Source organism: Somniosus microcephalus, chromosome 16 (genome assembly GCF_052327205.1).
Source record: "Somniosus microcephalus isolate GS21.2 chromosome 16, FLI_Smic_1.0, whole genome shotgun sequence".
In the NCBI taxonomy this organism is placed as follows: Eukaryota; Metazoa; Chordata; class Chondrichthyes; order Squaliformes; family Somniosidae; genus Somniosus; species Somniosus microcephalus.
The window spans coordinates 21,473,338-21,493,204 of NC_141002.1; the positions used below are offsets into that span (position 1 = coordinate 21,473,338).

Here is a 19,867-nt window from a genome sequence, read left to right on the forward strand (position 1 = left end):
AAAGCACTTTCTTTGGGCAGAGTAGAGTGAGCGTTACTCTGTACCTAACTCCCTTCAATACCTGCCCTGGGAAGACTTTGAAGCATGACGTAATTAGCGGAGCAGAAATGTATTGCCTGCACTCAGAAGAGCACAAGTGCAGACAGCAGAGTCATGAATAAAAGCAGCTTCTGTCCCAAAAGCAGCTAAGCACAGACTGAGTGTGAACCCAATGTCCTTTTGACTTAAGTGCAAACTCAGTTTAAAAGGCTCAAGAATTGCCCAGGGACTGTACAGTCGGGCGTTGCGTACCGAATAATTTCCGGGGCTTTAACTTCCTCTGGTTAGAAGAAGCAATGCACAGAAGTCTTGCAGTTGTGTCATGGGACGTTTAATGCATTCCTATGGCATTCCTCCATCCACCATTTTAACAGCGATGTTACTTAATGTTTATTTTAGTTGAAACGGGCTTATGCCTCCATTAAAATAGCAGAGGAGAGAATGTTATAGGAACCCATTAAACGTTTCGATACTAGTCGCCCATGGCTCAACATCAAGGCCGAAGAAATTTAACCCAGTGACGTACTGAGGAGGAAATTGAACCCCTTGGTCTCTCGACTGCTTTTATGTTTTTTAATGTATTTTTTACTGCACTTGGTACTGTATTTTTTTCATGTGACTCTCTCTCTCTCTCTCTCTCTTCTGTTGCCTACTTAGTCCAGGTTCTTCGTCCAGTAATTACGAACATTACCTCATTCGCAACCCATGCAAATATCAGTTGGGAGTTTGACCGAATGGATATGCACTTTTATGCTGAATATGAGATAGCTGACAGTAAGAGCTCAGTTCACTGGATTCTACATTTTTTAATCTAGCAAGTGCCACTGTATGCTGAAAAAGCACTTGGTTCATTTATGTTTCACCCAACCGGTTGTTGTGTCATCTCAGAAATCAGTCCCTCAGTGCCAGTAAAAGACACTCTGTGCCGGCAGTCCACCTGCTCCTTCTGATTATCTCCAGTCCCCTGAGCTCATGATCCCATTATTCCAAACCGATCAGGATCGGGGCTCATTTTAGCGAAGTTTGATCTCCCCCAAACACTGTTGCTACAACAGGACTTCAGCCAGGATTAAGGGGAAAGCAGCACCTCATGGTTTGCAATGCAGTCCAGCGGGAAAGGGACATTGAGATAGGTTTGACCATCAGAAAGTGTGTGTTGATTGGGTACAGGAAACTTTCGATTAACCGGCCCCTAAATAACCGGAACGCTCTATCCACCGGCAAAATTCAGGAGTCGGTTCAGATAACTTTTATTACTTTTATTACTCCATTTGTTGCTGTGCAAGGGTGTAGTTGAAGCTGTTGCTAAGCTACAGAGACGCTTGCAACTTGTGCCGATTGTTTTGAAGCTGTGCAACAGGGTTTGTTGCTTTATACGGAGCTCTGAGCTCCGTATCTTTTACAATAGCGTTCGGTTATCCGGAATTGTTGATGAACCGGCACCACGTCGGGCCCGTCCGTGCTGGATACCAGAAAGTTTCCTGTAGTTTGCAAGTCTCCGGCCATAGTTATACTGCAGCTGCCGACCTGATGCTGGTACCTGGTGGCTACAAAGCACATTTCACAGACTCTCGTTATACTCTGACTCACGTGGTACACCAGAGACAGAGTTTGGACATATCCACAGAGCTTCACACTCTCCTAACATTTGAAAGATTCAACACAAAGCTTTAAAAGCTCTTCAAAGGTCCCATGGATTGTCCAGGCATTTCTAAGATGCAGCTCGCACTGCACTGCAGTCATACTACAGCCAGTGCAAACTTAAAGTGGTGCTAGATGGAAGGATCTCGGTTTTAGTCCACTCAGGTGCTCAATCAGAATCTGGTACATGGATTATACCGCCACTATTTTATGTTAATACACACCCAAAATCACTCTACAGCAAAGTGTAGGTAAAGGATAACTACTCGCTTGCACAGTTTGCCATTCTCAGTGCTTCAGAGAATATTTGTCATTAAATACCCAACTAGTTCACTAATGTCCTTTAGGGAAGGAAGCCTGCTGTCCTTACTCGGTCTGGTTTATATTTCACTCCAGTCCCACACCAACTCTTGAATGTAGTGCACAAATGAGGACGTAACTGGTACGTTCTAACTGGTTGAATCTACAAGTTCTCTAAATATTGTATCACGTGACGAGGCTAGTACGTAGAGTGTGTGCAGGCAAGGAGGGATGGTTGACTCTTAACTTCCCTCTAACGTGGTCTAGCAAGCCACCTCATTGTATCAAATCATGCAGTGAAGTGGTTCAAGAAGAAGGCCTACCACCACCTTCTCAGGGCAACTAGCAATGGGCAATAAATGCCGGCCTTGCCAGTGACGCCCATATCCCGAGAATGAATAAAAGAAAATTCTCAGATTCAGTTCCTGAGGATCTGTAGCTCTGAAATGTGTTAATCGGACAAAACTTTACTGATACTTTCATCAACTTCTAGGACCTCATAGATGTAGAGCTCCTCACTTTCCTCAATCATCCTTTCCTCTAACGATATAAAGCAACTTTCATTTGAGCAGCACTTTTCACATACACGTGACATCTTGGAGTGCTTGATCATACAGAAGCCTTTCACCTTGGTGTCTCAGTAAATAAATAACTTAATGGCAGTCAACCATGGTGGCTGTGATGTCCCTAAATATTGAGTCCAAAGGAATATGAACAACTTCTTCAAGACACTATGTTGGAGTATGCTTCAGCCCATCGCAATGCCGCCTACCTGCACTCATATTTCAATTAAGAAATTAGATTTACAAAATCAACCTCTCTCCAGTGAAGGGCTGGACATTACTCAGTACTTTGTATAAACCTCCCGTCCTTGTTTTCTAATCTCTCCATGGCCTCGCCCCTCTCTACCATAGTCATCTCCCCACCCGCACCCCCGCACACTCTATGTACTAGCCTTGTCACGTGATACAATATTTAGACAACTTGTACATTCTAACTGGCTGAATCTTCCAGTTACTTCCTTGTTTGTGCACTACATTTAATTCTATTGTCTTCATCGCTCTTGTGCCATTCTATTTTTATCCTTGTGACTGCCCCACTCTTGTTTGTTGTGTGACTGGTTTGCTTGTGTGCTCCTGCCTTCTTTCCTCCTGTGCATTACATAGCGAGTCACAGTCATACAAATATTGTTGCACACCAGCGGCTGTGGGGCAACTAAGCGTCCAATCGATTAAATGTAGTCAGAGCCAGCCACAGCACGATCCATATCTGGTCCAGTCATCCAGCCCTGATATTAGATGAGACTTGCAGACAGTATAACAGCAGTGCCAATGGGGAAGTGTCTGCGGTTCGTTGAGAAGGGTAGCCAGTACATGTATTGGCTAGACAGTCTGTGATCTAATATGCTGGGGCACATGCAGCATAATATCACCACCCTCCCTTGCCAGACGCTGGCACCCAGCTCACTTGAACTACTTTTCGGAGGTGTAATGTATTTGAAATTTGATTTGTTTCGGTAACTGATGGTCTGCCCAGCCACTGTGACAGTGGGTCGAATTAAGTAACCTTGTCTGAGCAGGACGCTGGGACCTTGGGCTCTATAATTAGTTTACTGTTCTGGATTCACTATCATTTTACTGGCACTTCCGCTGTTCGAGATGCCACAACTACTCGCCGTCCTTTGTTAGTGTGGTAGCTGGTTAGTCTGTTCAGTGACTGTGTGCTAAGCATCAGTGAAGTGATATGTTTCTGTTAGGTGGAATGTAAAGCATCATCCATCTCTACCCATTCTGTTGGCTCTTGCTTATTGAACCGTGCAAGTTATAAATTCCTGTTAAGCAAATGCTCCTTTTTGCCCAAGTCACACATTTCTTCCACCCAAGTCACAGACTTTCTGTTTACAGCTTCTATCCGTTTTTGCAGTCTATTGACCTACAAATTAAAACTGAGAGCAAATTATAAAGGCATGTGGGCTCCATTGTTGATTTGGGGCCAAATACTGTTTGCCCACGAACAGTTGTGTTCCCCCCGCCTCTTCCCCCCACCCCACCCCCCGCCAGATTGTAGACCTCTATAAGATATTTAACGGCACAGCGAAGATATATTTGGAACACTGCTTGAGGGCAAAGTGAGCCAAGGTGGCACAGGTTCAAACTGGTGAAAAACAAATTTAGGCCTGATGTCAGAAAAAAATTCAGTCTTCAACACGTAGAATGGACTTCTTAAGCAGTGTGGTGGAGACAAAACTCTTGGGAGTCATTTAAGAAGCAGTTGAATTGCCATATTGTGGCAACAGTGCCTCGTCCTCACAACCAGTCGCAGGGGGCATTGTAGAGGTCGAGGAGAAAGCCACCCACTGGCCCTTCACGACCAGAATAAACACACAACGTGCTGGAAGTGCAGCATCCAGAGAAAGGAAAATACAGGCTGATGTTTTGAAAGTGGGGCCCCATTTCTCCATTGTTGATTCAGGGTCAAATACTGTTTGCCCATGAACAGCTGGGATTTGCCCTCCAGGTTATAAGAACTGGTTAACTGAAAGGGAGGCAAACGAAGGCAAAACGAAGAGGGGGGCAGGAGAACTGTGGGTAAAGGTCACATGCCAGCTTTGCTTAAGTGTGGTTAACACCCTGTGAGCAGGGCAAGGCGTAGACCACTGGTGTGAAGCAACTCCGCATTCTGTTATTATTCCATTGGGATTTTTACCAATATTTTGGGGATCACGTCCATTTTTCTGTGAAAACCATAAATTGGTGGTCGTGACTGCCGTATGAACATGGGGTGAACTGCAGGAGTGGAAGGTAGGGAAATATAACAATGCACAGAGAGAGACACTTTAGAAGAAGAAAATAGCATTGACATGGGAGGCTTTAGGGGTTGATCACACCTTGGGAACCACTTGAAATGGCCACTAATGCTTGATTCCTGTGCACTCAGACTTTGGCCTTTCATTCCACCGCACATGTAAGGAAAGTGCCAACATTAAGCGGATATGCCCATACCTAATTGGATCCCCAGTTCTGCACTTGTGAGTAGATGGAGCAAATTGGAGCCTTTTTAGAATTTTGAGAAGTATTCTCCCTGTGAGAAATTCAGCAGCACACACCCATTAAACCCTGAGCTCCTGATATTTACCATTTTTGGAGCAAAGGAGTTGTTTTCTAAGCAGGAATTGGCTGCGCTTGTGTTTGCGCACCTGTTTCCACTTGCCCTTTGAGTACTGTACAAGTAGGGAGCGGCATGCTCTGGGTGGTATTATTTGAGTCACGTATCCCGGTGATGGCCCCCTACAAGTTTCAACTCAAGAGATACCTCCTCTGGAAGCTTTCCCGATGGCCTCGTGGGTGAATGAACCAAGCCTGGTCTCACGTTTGATTCCTGCAACAATCCTGCGTTGGCTAGTCTCAGCTGGTGCAACAGTGAGGGTGTTACCATTGGCCTTTTTGATACCCCCCACCGCCCCCCACCCCCCCAAATGTTCCCACTCCTTGGTAGCTGGTGTAGTGACTGGGAAAATGCAGGCTTGGGCTTGGCGGTGATGCTGCCTGTGGTCGAACAGCCCGCTATCGGTGAGGATTGGCTGCTGTCAAACTGCCAGTGTAAGCCAGCACCAGGAGAGAGGAGAAGGCCTCGTCAGCACCGTGCTTATAAAATTCAGTGAGGTGTCATAATTGTAAAGCGCACATTTTGAGAGTGGCTGACTTGATCAGCGGTCAATAATTTAATTGATTCTTTATTAATGTGGAGTTGGCGGTGGGGGGGAATCAATTAATTATCAGCAATTTAGAACTCAGGTTCACAATGGACTTCCTAACTTGTTTTTCAGTACTCCAAGGGTGTCTCACAAATCCATCCTGATCGCGCGCACATGTAGAGCATGCCCAGACCAGCACTAGTTACAGCAAAAGCAATGTCGGTGTAACGATGACCAGATCCGGCCGCGATTATGTCAGTTCTTTGTCTCCGTACGCTTTTCAGGTAACGAGCCTCTGGACAAAATGCAGATAAATGCCTCGCAGCCCTTCTTTGTGCTAAAGGGCTTGTTGCCGGGAACTGTTTACAGAGTGCGAGTTATTGCCGAGAGTCAGGCCGGCCAGTTGCAGAGTAAGGACGAGCGGTTTGAGACTCGTCCACCAGGTGAGGCGATGAGCAAAGAGCAGTTGGGTTCGGCCTCCCTCCCGACAAGCCTTCCGACCGAGCAGCTGTGGGGGGAACCAGGAATTCACATCCAAGGGCTGGCAGTGAAAAGCCAATGGTCAAGCTCATTTTCAATAGTTTGTGCCAGCACTTTAGGGCCTTGCGATGCTGCACTTGCTTTATTGCATTGGCAAAACATCCTTTGAAGCAAATTGAGAATTGTCTTGTCTTAGCTTCTCAAAGCTTTCAAGCCATTTTAAACTGGAACATAAGCCTTTTTCTTTTGTTACCTTAGTTAAAAATGTCCATCATTAAGCAGAGAGAATCCTGGCAAAATTATTTTTTTTCTCGGTTAAATCTTCCTGGGGGAGTCAAGAACAAGGGAGCATAATCTTAAAATTTTCAAAACTAAGGTCGATAGATTTTTGTTAGGTAAGGATATTAAGGGGTATGGAGCAAAGGCGGGTAAGTGGAGCTAAGATACAGATCAGCCATGATCTAATTGAACGGTGGAGGAGGCTCGAGGGGCTGAATGGCCTCCTCCTGTTCCTATATTCCTTAACCTTGTAGGTCCCATTTTGAAAAATTGTGGGATATCCTTGTGTGTGTGTGTGTGTGTGTGTGTGTTTCAAGTGTTGTAGTTCCAGTTCACAATAAGCATTATGTTACAGGGCCACTGGTTTCTGGTAACTGAATACGTCTAATTCTGGTTTTATTACATGGCATTCCGGGATGTTTACCCGGGGAGAGCATTCTGCAATTCCGACCAGGCGCTATATCGTTTTTTTAAATTAATTATTTGTGAAAACAAGAAACGATTGGCCTTGACCTTGATGAGGTCGGCCCCCTCGATCCAGTGTTTGCAGTCCTGCTGCAGGGGCAGACGGCTGGTTTTTTAAATTTCCAGTCGTAGGGCTGCTTTGGAAGTTCTGTACGTCTGGCAACGGTCCTGCGGTCTGCTCGCATCGAGGCTCTCGTCAGAAACGTTCTCATCTGTGTCAATGGCATAACTCAGCAGGATGTATCTTGGCCCAGTGCTCGTTTTATTACGTCTGTACTTCACCCATCTCTCGCTGAACCAACATGACAGTTGAATGTAAGATCGTCCGCTCAACGCTGAATGACAGCATCTTGAATAAATCTGCAGTTTTAATTTTACAATCCTAAAATTATTCAATTGGTAGTTTGTTATCCAGCAAAGCAGTCATGTTGATGCAGCCTGCTGCATTAAAGTAGTATGTGATCCTTCGGGTCCAGCATTTTAAAGAGACAGTGTCCTTTTTCTATTAGTCTACTCCGGTTGGGGTTCAGAGCTGTCAAATTAAACCCAATCTAACCTTCTACCCTTCGACATTTCCACTAGGCTGTATTGGGAGAGTTCCTGCAATTCTAAACCTCAAGTTCACTTTAAATAGCCCACATGGAGCTATGAAGCCCACATGGGGCATCACTTCAGTAGTGTAAGAAACATTTTTGTTTTCTCTCTCTTTATGTTTTGTGTCAAAGGCGATATCTGTTACAGTTCTAAAGGGTCAATAGTATAAAAAAAGAGAGAGAAAGAATGCCAGTCATTTTCTGACCTTGATAACTTGGCCTCTCCCCAGGGGAAAGATGTGGGGATTTACAAGCAGCTGCCAATCTACAAAAACTTCCCTGAACAATTAGCCTCTAATTCATCTCAACGTGCGCCTATTTAGATCACTTCCCGACAGGGAGTTCCTGAGCAGTGGTCTTGGCGCAGGCCAGGTTAAGCACAGCTTCCTCTTAACAACGAAACGTCACAACCTTGCTCCAGATTGCCTGCGAGCGATGCCACGAGAGATCAATTCCTCTTCCGTTATTTGGCCATAAGCGCACGAAACCTGTCGCTAATAAATCAGGCACGTGATTCTCCTCTCTTCCCCTTTCAAACTTCCTCTTTTAAAATGGCCCAGGCCTGCAGCATGTTAAAACGCAGATTAGGGGCATCCCACTCGTACCCGGGGACAGACAAGGCCCTGAAGGATTGAGTCATTGCAAAGCCCGACAAGCCAGATGCAGCCCCAGCTGCGTTTAACTTTCTCTGCACTTTTTGCTCCCCCTTTACTAACTTTTATTTTTTTAAATTATTCCCCGGGGTGTTCAGTATTAGCATTTGGCTAATTTGTTGTGTAATCTTAGCCGCTGTGGTCATTTTGAACCTAATCTGATTTTGGTAACCCTGGAGTGGCTTCGCTGCCTACGCATCGATTCTCATCCAGGGACATGAGTTCCAGTCCGTCGGAGAGTGAACTACATCGGGTTGGACGGGAACGGGAGGATAAATTGGACGTTGGAAATGCCTGACCACACCTGCAGTTTCTGCTTCCCTCCCACCTAATCAGGACACATAATCTGGGGGTGAACCGCAGCTATACTGGACATGGAGGAGGGGATGTTCCCTCAGAAAGTTGCAGGAACAACTGTCAAGACAAACAAAAAGGGATACTGTGTCTTTAACCCTTTCACTGGCCAGCTCTATCCACGTGCTGCCTGTTACCAGCTTGCTGTTATATTTGGTAGTTGTGACAAGACATTTTGGTTCCTATTTCATCTGATGATAATTATCCAAACTCTGAGGTACTCTTAACAGTAAAAACACTTAAAGTGCAGTTTAATGTGAGCATAGATTTTGGCCAGAGAAATGGTGAAACAGCTTGGAATCTAAATTCAGGACTTGGCATATACCCATGAGACACGCTGCATGACTTTTCAAGGTCCCGCTTCAGAGTCTATTTAAATGTTGAAGAATGAGAGATATGATGGGACTTGTTTTTTTCATATTGTGGCCGAGCAGCTGCTTGTTTTCAGTTGCGATGAATGGCAGGAGCATCCTTGAACTGGGGCTCGTGAGAGGAGCACCTCTGCGTGCTGCTGAGTCTTCTCCATTTGTTGGGTGTTTTTAACTCGCTCTTAGTAGAAGTCAAGGTGACATTTGAGATGTTGCAAGATGGTTTAATGCTAATGGAGCTCCTTGTTTGGTTAAATATCTTCATTCTGTGTGTCCTTTCTCCTCCATTCATTCCTTGCATGTCACTTTGTCACCCATACGTTTTGTTACTTAAAGTGAGTTTACCCTGATACTGAATATGCAATGGAACTTCCATTTTTTTTGAGTGGATCCCCTCTCCTCTCCCCCAGTGGATAATCAGCAGCTCCCAGATTTTGGTCTTAACTATGTGGTACATGAATGAAGCCAACTCGCATACAAAACAAGGCAAGTTGAATTGAATCTTGGGCTGCGAGGTTGGTTTATGTCAGGCAGGAGGAGATTGGTATTGGCAGTTTGTACAGTGAGACAATGTCTCATGCAAGCTTTGTTCTGTGAAAATTCTGACAGATAATGGAGAAGGTGGATAATGGAGATTACACTATAATTAAAAACAGGAATGGCTTCTACAGATATCTCTCATACCACAATACGGAATGGTATCCCAGTATAAGACCTAAGTCTTGAAAATCTTTCTAAAAGGAACTTCACCAAAGATGTGTTGAACCTTTTTCCCCATGAGGCGTTGCAGATGCCAAGTATGGTGGCCGTTTTGAGACTTTGCATGTTGTGTAGAGATGGAATGTCCGATGATGGGTTTTTTCTCACCAGTTCTATGAAAACACAACAATGTTTTCACGTAATCTGTAGATAGAACTTTAAGGGCTGTTCTCAAATTTTTAGTATCATTCTAAAAGTGAGTGAGAAAATAGTACCATTTTTCCTTCATCAATCATTTTATTCCACTTCCCAAAATGAACTCTCCTCCCTTCCCACCTCACAAAAAACTGTACAAAGTTGAAGCCCAAACTTGGCTGAGCTGGTACCACTCCCACTTCTTGCTCAGAAGGTCGTGTGTTCAAACCCCACACCAGGACTTGTACATATAATCTAGGCTGACACGAGTACAGTACTGAGGGAGTGCTGCACTGTCCAAAGACCTCTCCTTAGAATGAGTTCTTAAACCATGGCTCCTTTTGTCTGCTATCCTATGAAGAGCAGCTAGGTGTACTGGCCAACATTCCTCCCTCAAGCCTCCCATCCTCACGATGGCTCAATGGGTCTATCTGGTGCATGGTGTGGTAGCTAGATGTACAACCCAGAAGGTCCCAGGTTCAATCGGGGAAATAAATAGACAGATTTCCCACTCCTGATTGCTACTCAGTGACCCCTGCTGGAATATGTGTGTGGAGTTTTTGGTCAGAACAGCAGCTCTACTATAACGCCCCCCCCCCCTCCCCCATTGTCAAATAGCTGTTAGCACTCAGAGTATTGGCTGACACATGAAGAATGGCCACTTGTGCCAGCCCCGTTGGGCTGCAGCCTGACAAGAGTCCAGGAGAGAAAATTGGGGGAAAAAAACAAATGAAACTCGTGCCACTTTTGGAAAGAACGGGGATCATTTTGACTTTGGGCGATAGTGTAAAACGGGCAAAACCGCCCGTTGTACATCTCATCCCATTCTCATGGAACTCGATGGAAATAAAAATTGGGAGGGATCTGTAACGGGCGGCCGAATCGATATCACCACGTTTTACACTATTGCCCCAAGTCAAAATTGCCCCAGTGACTCTTCGCCCCTCACAGCTGATATTCAAAATGATGAACAACCCTTTTACTTCAGTGATTAACTCCCAAGTTGTACAGCTTAAGGCTACGAATCCCCGCCAAACATTTTTGTGGTGTTTTCACTTCCTCGCAGTATTGCCTGTGGTTGAGATCCATAATGGGTGCATAACAAATACTTTCGATTCTGTTTTAATTGTCTTTTTGTTTGATACAAAATAACCGACTCCCAGTGTGCAATGAATTGAGAATTTAACAGAAAATACCTTGGGTCACTAGCTCCACTTATAATCCCATTGATTCACATCTTAATCAGTATTTTCTCCCTCTCTCTTTTTCAAATAAACGGCACCTCAGCCATGGCAAGCCGCCAGGTCGACATTGCCACCCAGGGGTGGTTCATTGGTTTAATGTGCGCCATCGCCCTCTTGATCCTGATTCTCTTGATTGTCTGCTTCATCAAAAGGAATAAAGGAGGCAAATACCCAGGTAAGCGCACCTTCTACTAGCACGGATATTTAGAGGTCGTAGAGAGTTCTGGTCATGTTTACATAAGAGAGCCAGTGCAGAGGAGGCTAATAGGACCGAGTGTTAGAGGGATGTTCCGTGAGGAAGGAGCTGATAAGATACAGCTCTTCAACATCAAGAAGATACATTAAAAGGGAACCTCGTGGAGGTTCGTCAGCGAGGATAAAGAAAGTAGAACTGGAACATTGATTTTGGATATGCCAGGACAGCAAGACGAGGGCACAGGTTTAGAGTTGTTTAGGACAACAGAGCCACTAGGATGGCATCCACTACCACAACAAGGGGTGGACAACTTGGACATGAGCATCGTCAAGAGCCATAAGGGAAATGGCTGCTACAGAAACAACAGTAAAGTGGCAGAAAAGGGTTTGGCCCATAAAAGAAGGGATAGCTTTTAACCAGTCATCTTCCTGATCAAATTACCAGCGAGAATGACGCTGATTTCTCTCTTTTTGTGGGGCAAGTTGGAAATTACACAGGAGCAGGCTGTCCCTTCAGACACTATAATCCCATGGTCCCGCGTTCCGAGTGGGATGAGGAGAGCTGGGCCAGAGAATCAGGGTACAGTGCTGTGGCACAATCCCTGAGCAGAACTCCCTGAGAGCCCAGCTCCCTGCTGGGGGCAGAGCATTGCAGAATTACCACTCTAATTCGCAGATGGGAAAGAAAGGCCGAGTTTTCCACAGGTTGGTGGCTCAAGTCCTGCTTAAGGTGTTTGAACATCATGTTCTTTCCTTGTGCCTTTGCTAGGAATTTCAGGCTGTAGAATTTGGGAGAATGTAATGATGCTGCAGGTTTTGACAAGAGTGTGAATGTCCTGATTTAATATTTCCCCCACTTTCTCAGCTGAGGACATTTCATGCTAAGTTTCCTGCTTTTCCAGATTTAGTATTAACTGCTCAGGTCAATTAATAGCAGAGTAAAGCTTCTGCAATTCTACCCTGTCCGTGACATTGAACTGTCCTTTCCACGCCAACCTTTGCCACTTCGCTCCTCCCCCCTTTGCTCCTCCCCCCTTTGCTCCTCCCCCCCTTTGCTCCTCCCCCCCTTTGCTCCTCCCCCCTTCGCTCCTCCCCCCTTCGCTCCTCCCCCCTTCGCTCCCCCTCCCCCCTTCTCCCCTCCCCCCTTCTCCCCTCCCCCCTTCTCCCCTCCCCCCTTCTCCCCTCCCCCCTTCTCCCCTCCCCCCCTTCTCCCCTCCCCCCCTTCTCCCCTCCCCCCCTTCTCCCCTCCCCCCTTCTCCCCTCCCCCCCTTCTCCCCTCCCCCCCTTCCCCCTTCTCCCCTCCCCCCTCTCTACTCCCCCCTTCGCTCCCGCCCCCTTCGCACCTCCCCCCTTCGCTCCTCCCCCCTTCGCTCCTCCCCCCTTCGCTCCTCCCCCCTTCGCTCCTCCCCCCTCCGCTCCTCCCCCCCGCCCCTCCCCCCCGCCCCTCGCCCCCTCGCCCCTCCCCCTTCGCCCCTTCGCCCCTCCCCCCTTCGCCCCTCCCCCCTTCGCCCCTTCGCCCCTCCCCCCTTCGCCCCTCCCCCCTTCGCCCCTCCCCCCTTCGCCCCTCCCCCCTTCGCCCCTCCCCCCTCCGCCCCTCCCCCCTCGCCCCTCCCCCCCTCGCCCCTCCCCCCCTCGCCCCTCCCCCCTCGCCCCTCCCCCCCTCGCCCCTCCCCCCTTCGCCCCTCCCCCTCGTCCCTCCCCTCGCCTCGCCCCTCCCCTCCCCCCCTCGCCCCTCCCCCCTCGCCCCTCCCCCCTCGCCCCTCCCCCCTCGCCCCTCCCCCCTCGCCCCTCCCCCCTCGCCCCTACCCCCCTCGCCCCTCGCGCCTCGCCCCTCCCCCCTCGCCCCTCCCCTCGCCTCGCCCCTCCCCTCCCCCCCTCGCCCCTCCCCCCTCGCCCCTCCCCCCTCGCCCCTCCCCCCTCGCCCCTCGCCCCTCGCCCCTCCCCCTCGCCCCTCCCCCCTCGCCCCTCCCCCCTCCCCCCTCGCCCCTCGCCCCTCCCCCCTCGCCCCTCGCCCCTCCCCCCTCGCCCCTCCCCCCTCGCCCCTCCCCCCTCGCCCCTCCCCCCTCGCCCCTCGCCCCTCCCCCCCCTCCCCCCTCGCCCCTACCCCCCTCGCCCCTCGCGCCTCGCCCCTCCCTCCTCGCCCCTCCCCCTCGCCCCTCCCCCCTCGCCCCTCCCCCCCTTCGCCCCTCCCCCCCTTCGCCCCTCCCCCCTTCGCCCCTCCCCCCCTTCGCCCCTCCCCCCTCTCTACTCCCCCCTTCGCCCCTCCCCCCCTTCTCTCTTCCCCCCCTTCGCTCCTCCTCCCTCTCTACTCCCCTCTTCACAGCAGACATTTTTCTCTGTGGAAAATCACACACAAATGTAATGCACGTCTTTTTTTTAAAACCTTTGACGTTTGCAGTAAAGGAGAAAGAGGATGCTCACGCAGACCCCGAGATCCAGCCCATGAAAGAGGACGATGGCGCCTTCGGTGAATACAGGTGAGCACCTGTCCTGTCCCCTGTCAGCTGCCTCTCTGTACTGTCTGATTGAAGACCTGCCCGGCTGGTCGGAGTCCATAGTCCTGGGCCTGTTGAACGTAGTGAGCTTTGAAACTGTGAATGGTCTGTGTTGGGGTTGTGGCTTTTTTTTTTGCAATACCTTGTTCCTTCCCATTTCCTACAAAATCGGAACTCCTTTGTCCCATAAATATATATATCAATGTTTCATACATACATCCCAATTTCATGGGAAATAACACTTTATCTAACTAAAACTGCTCTCTGCCTCTGACTTTTTAATTCAATGCAATTGAAATTATTTACCGACTTTTTTTTGTTAAACGTCGGCACAGAAAACAATATCCAATCATTTAACAACATTTTGAAAAGGATTGTTTCTAGATTTGTGCGAGTGGAATCGATCGTTACAAAGGTTCGCATCTTCCGGGTTGCTAGAGCAGGACATTGAGAAAATGGATGCGGGGGTTGCGATATAACACGGACTTCCTCACATACAGAGGGATGTCTCGGGGCACTGGATATAGAGCGGGCACCGACCATGTGAAGGGCGGGAGGGTGGAATCAAAGGGAAATGAGGGGCAGGGGCGGGGAGGGTGGAATCAAAGGGAAATGAGGGGCTGGGGCAGGAGGTGAGAGCACCTTCGGAGAGAAGGGTCGTTATTAGAGTTTTGATGGCAGGGGTGGAGGTGACGAGGTGGAGGTGTTGTGGGAGGGAGTTTCAGAGGGTGTGGCATGGTGCTAGATGGAAAGGGCGCTGATTGAATGGAGGGAGCAGTGCGTTTATAATCTATAGACTGTAACCTTGCTGTAACGTGTCCCTTTAGGGAGAATAGTCCAAGATAATGAACACAACTCATGACCCCTATTGTTTTCTGTGGATTAATTGAGGTGTTTCAAATGATTAACGGAATCGATAGAGTACATACAGAGAAGCTATTTCCTCTGATGGGGGAATCCAGAGCGAAGGAGCACAATCTTAAAATTAGAGCTTGCCCATTCAGGAGTGAAATCAGGAAGCACTTTTTCACACAAAGTGTAGTGGAAATCTGGAATGCCCTGCCCCAAGAGGCTGAGATTGCTGGGGGTCAGTTGAAATTTTCAAGACTGAAATCGATAGATTTTTTGTTCGGTAAGGACATCAAGGGATATGGAGCAAAGGCGGGGAAATGGGGTTGAGGTACCGATCAGCGATGATCTAATTGTATGGCTGAATGGCCTCCTCCTGTTCCTCCCATAATTGCGGAACATTAGGTACACTAAATCATAGATTTCAAGCGAGGGCTTCCTCTTCCTGGCACTAGTATTTCATCTGGTCCCATTCTCTATTGGGTGCCAGGCAGAAGTGGGGCCAGTATATCAGCTGGCAAGGCCCATGGAAAAGTGCGTTCCTGCTGCCACCGACAGCAAGTAAATTGGGCGCTTCATGTATTGAAGGGTGAGGTTTGCCTTTAGCTGCCGTTTCCCAGTGTAGAGATGCCATCTCTCGTCTGTTAACTGCTCACCGACTGTGCTAACCTGCAAATGGAACGGAAGGAAAGAAAGACTTGCATTTATATAGCGCCTTTCACAACCACCAGACGTCCCAGAGCGCTTTCCAGCCAATGAAGTATTTTTGAAGTGGAGTCACTGTTGTAATTTGGGAAACACGGCAGCCAATTTGCGCACAGCAAGCTCCCACAAACAGCAATGTGATAATGACCAGATAATCTGTTTTTGTTATGTTGGTTGAGGGAGAAATATTACAGTGACATTAAAGTCATTGGAGTCATAGTTCAGGCGGTTAGTGCAACGGAGAGCTTTCTGAGAAATGGGGGCGAGGAGGACTCCTTCACCCTGCATGTGGTGTGCAGTCGATACATGTTGAGTTCAGTCAGAAAGTCTTCCGCAGCTCAGAATTCCCTCCCGCAATGTGCTGCTTAGCTGTTTGAGTTCTGGTAATATCACATTGTTAACCGTACAGTGACCAACTAATCAGCAATACATTTTGACTAGCTCTTCAAACAGCTGAGTAGTGCATCGGGGGAAGGGAGAGAGAGAGAGAGAGAGAGAGCATGGCTTTTAAAGCTCTTGCAAAATCAGTTCAGTATAATGGACAGCTCCTTAAAGCAAACCTTAAATCGCCTTTTTAAAAAAATGAATGCCCATTCCTGGCACAGAGAGCCTTGCTTGCTGGGAGGGTATATTGGGAAATGGCATGCGCTCTCATAATGAACAGAAAATCTTGGGGAATACAAAACAGGTGGGCATGGGTCCGCGCCAGGAACGCACATTCGGAAAACCAGCCGTTTAATGCGTGTTCATTACTACGAGACTACAGTGCATGTCATACCGGATGGATAGAGAGTATAGATAACACGCCAGTAGTGACGTCATCAGTGTGCCAAGCATGGGTTAGATCCGTGAATTGTTAAGATTGTGCGATTGGAGCACAGCTGTCATGTTTGCACACTGAAAATAGCTGGTGAATCTTGAATCATACAGCACAGAAGGGGAGGCCATTCAGCCCATCGTGCCTGTGTTGGCTCTTTGAAAGAGCTCTCCAATTAGTCCCACTCCCCTGTTCTTTCCCCATAGACCTGCAAATTTTTCCCTTCAACTATTTATCCAATTCCCAGAAATTCGGGTCAGGGGCTTCCCGCGGGCGCAAGCCCCCGACCTGCACTTACCTAGTGCGCCGGCCGTTGAGCTGTAGGCCCGCGTGGGATTCCGATCCTGGGCCTCCTCCAGCTGCCGGCGCGCAGTGCTTGCGTATCCCAGGGGCGCAGTTAGTTCGATGTGTCCCCTGGGATCACATGGGCCATGGAGAGCCAATAGTAGCAGGGAATGCTTCATTCATAAGTTTGACAGGAAGAGCTGTCAAACCTATAAATACTATAAGCCCCAAAACATCACTAAAACTTCAAATAATTTTTTTTTTTAAACATCACATTTTTAAAATAACTATAAATTACATGAAATAACTATTTTAAACAATAATTTAAATTTTTGAAAAAATTAATTACATTTTCTAACGGGGCTAAAAATAAACTTACCTTTCTTTAAAGTATTTAAAAATAATAAACCTGTGGAAAAAATGTTTTAATTTTAATTAATTCACCACTTACCTTGTTAAAAGCAGGCCTTGCGCCTGCTTTTTAAAAGTGTAACTGCTGGAGACTTACCCTCCCAGGAAAACCTGCAAAAAAAAGTAAGTTCGATGCGCACACGCTGCCTCTCCGGCACTTGCGTTCCACCTCTCAACCCCTTCTTTCAGGGGAACGGAAGTGCCGGTTTCCCGCACATGCACAGTGCATGCACGAAACCGGCACTTTCGTTGGGCCTACGAGTGAGTACCCAGTGCATACTCACCCGTGGAGACCCGAATTTCTGGGCCATTATTGAATCTGCTTCCACCACCCTTTCAGGCAGTGCATTGCAGATCACAATAACTTGCGGCATTAAAAAAAGTTTCCTCTTGTCGCCTCTGGTTCTTTGGCCAATTACTTTAAATCTGTATCCTCCAGTTACTGTCTCTGCCACTGGAAACAGTTTCTCCTTATTTACTTTTCAAAACCCCTCATGATTTTGAACACCACTTTCAAATCTCCTCTTAGCTTTGTCAGCTGTGGCTCAGTGGGCAGCACCCTCGCCTCTGAGTCAGAAGGTTGTGGGTTCAAGTCCCACTTCAGGGACTTGAGCACAAAATATTCTAGGCTGACACTCCCGTGTAGTATTAAGGGAGAGCTGCACTGTCGGAGGTGCCGTCTTTCAGATGAGACGTTAAACCGAGGCCCTGTCTGCCCTCTCAGGTAGATGGGTAAAAGATCCTGTGGCACTATTTCGAAGAAGAACATGGGAGTTATCCCCGGTGTCCTGGCCAATATTTATCCCTCAATTAACATCACTAAAAACAGATTATCTGGTCATTATCACATTGCTGTTTGTGAGAGCTTGCTGTGCGCAACACTACAACAGTGACTACACTACCAAAAAAGTACCTCATTGGCTGTAAAGCGCGTTGGGACGTCTGGTGGTCATGAAAGGGGCTATAGAAATACAAGTCTTTCTTCTTTCTTTCTTTCTCTACTCTAAGGAGAACAACCCCTATTTCTCTAGTCTCTCCACGTAACTGAAGTCTTTCATCCCTGGTATCATTCAAGTAAATCTCTTCTGCACCCTCTCAAAGACTTTGACATCCTTCCTAAAATGTAGTGCCAGAACTGGCTAAAATACTCCAGCTGAGGCCTAACCAGTGCTTTATAAAGGTTTAACATAACTTCCTTGCTTTTGTACTCTATTCCTCTATTAATAAAGCCAAGGATCCCATATGCTTTTTTAACGGCCTTCTCAACTTGTCCTGCCCCCCTTCAAAGATTTGTCTACGTACACCCCCCAGGTCTCCCTGTTCCCGCACCCCCATTAAAATTGTACCATTTAGTTCATAATGCCTTTCCTCATTCTTCCTACCAAAATGAATCACTTCACACTTCTCTGCATTAAATTTCGTCTGCCTGCCCATTTCACCAATCTGTCTATATCCAGTCTGGGTCATGAATATATATCAAAAAGAGCAGCGGACCCAGCACCAACCCCTGGGGGAACACCACGGTATAGCTCCCTCCAGTCTGAAAAACAACTGTTCACCACTACTCTCTGCCTTCTGTCGCTTAGCCAATTTTGTATGCACGCAGCCGCTGCCCCTATAATCCCATGGGCTTTAATTTTGCTAGCAGGTCTATTATATAGTACTTTATCACGTGTCTTTTGAAAGTCTATATACATCAACCATACTTCCCTCATCAATGCTCTCCATTACTTCATCAAAGATCTCAATCAAGTTAGTCAAGCATGGTTTGTGTTTAACAAATCCATTGCTGGCTTTCATTTATTAACCCGTATTTTTCCTTAAGTGCACATGTTATACATTTCACTGCTCTGAGGACTGCACCTCCAGAGTCAACAGACTGGGGCCAATACATCCCGTGGCTGGAGCAGGCTGCTAAAGATTTGTTATGGACTTGCTTCGGCCTAGTACAGCATCATTAGTGACACAAGGAGTATGCTTTCCACGCCCCTTTGTGTGAGGGTGGTCGCAGGTGGGTTAATGGGCGTGTGAGGCCCACGGTCAAGTGCTTCTGTTATCAGGCCTCACCATAATGCGGCCATCCCTTGCTTAGGCCGGGCATTGCTTTGGCACCATGGAAGCAAGCAGCTCTTCTTAAAACCTAGAACCGGGGCCCTGCGTCATGGGTATTGTGGCAGGATGAGGTGGGTATAGTGTCGGAGGGGGGGTTGGGTATTGTCGGGGAGGGTTTGGGGGCTGTGTTTTGAGGGGGAGTTCGGGGAGACGGATTGGGACAGGGGAGAAGGGAATTGGGACGGGGGAGAGGGGTGCTCTGGAGGAGCTGGGCACTCTGGCTGGAGAAGAAGCAGTGGACTGAAGGGCCATTTTATTCTGTGCACTTTTTTTATTCGTTTATGGGATCAGGGCATCGCTGGCAATGCCAGCATTTATTGCACATCCCTAGTTGCCCTTGAGAAGGTGGTGGTGAGCCGCTTTCTTGAACCACTGCAGTCCGTGTGGTGAAGGTACTCCCACAGTGCTGTTAGGTAGGGAGTTCCAGGGTTTTGACCCAGCAACGATTAAGGAACGGCGATATATTTCCAAGTCAGGATGGTGTGTGACTTGGAGGGGAACTTGCAGGTGGTGGGGTTCCCATGCGCCTGCTGCCCTTGTCCTTCTAGGTGGAAGAGGTCGCGGGTTTGGGAGGTGCGGCCGAAGAAGCCTTGACGAGTTGCTGCAGTGCACCTTGTAGATGGTACACACTGAAGCCACGGTACGCCGGTGGTGGAGGGAGTGAATGTTTAAGGTGGTGGATGGGGTGCCAATCAAGCGGGCTGCTTTGTCCTGGATGATGTCGAGCTTCTTGAGTGTTATTGGAGCTGCACTCATCCAGGTAAGTGGAGAGTATTCCATCACACTCCTTACTTGTGCCTTGTAGATGGCGGAAAGGCTTTGGGGAGTTGGGAGGTGAGACACTCGCCGCAGAATACCTAGCCTCTGACCTGCTCTTGTTGCCACAGTATTTATGTGGCTGGTCCAGTTATGTTTCTAGTTAATGGTGACCCCCAGGATGTTGATGGTGGGGGATTCGATGATGGTAATGCCATTGAATGTCAAGTGGAGGTGG

The 19,867-nt window shown here is 47.9% G+C and overlaps 1 protein-coding gene across 24 annotated transcripts in view; it reads left to right on the forward strand.

Annotated features, from left to right (window-relative positions):
- Positions 1 to 19,867, forward strand: part of nrcama (neuronal cell adhesion molecule a) — a 498,783-nt gene that overhangs the window by 462,892 nt on the left and 16,024 nt on the right. For 15 of the 24 annotated variants that reach the window (XM_086008649.1, XM_086008662.1, XM_086008653.1 and 12 more), the window contains 4 exons: positions 697 to 813; positions 5,959 to 6,117; positions 11,048 to 11,179; positions 13,598 to 13,676. In XM_086008649.1, the coding sequence (XP_085864775.1) occupies positions 697 to 813; positions 5,959 to 6,117; positions 11,048 to 11,179; positions 13,598 to 13,676 (487 nt within the window). The remainder of the gene's footprint in view (positions 1 to 696; positions 814 to 5,958; positions 6,118 to 11,047; positions 11,180 to 13,597; positions 13,677 to 19,867) is intronic. The other 9 variants (XM_086008667.1, XM_086008668.1, XM_086008671.1 and 6 more) reach the window with 2 other exon arrangements.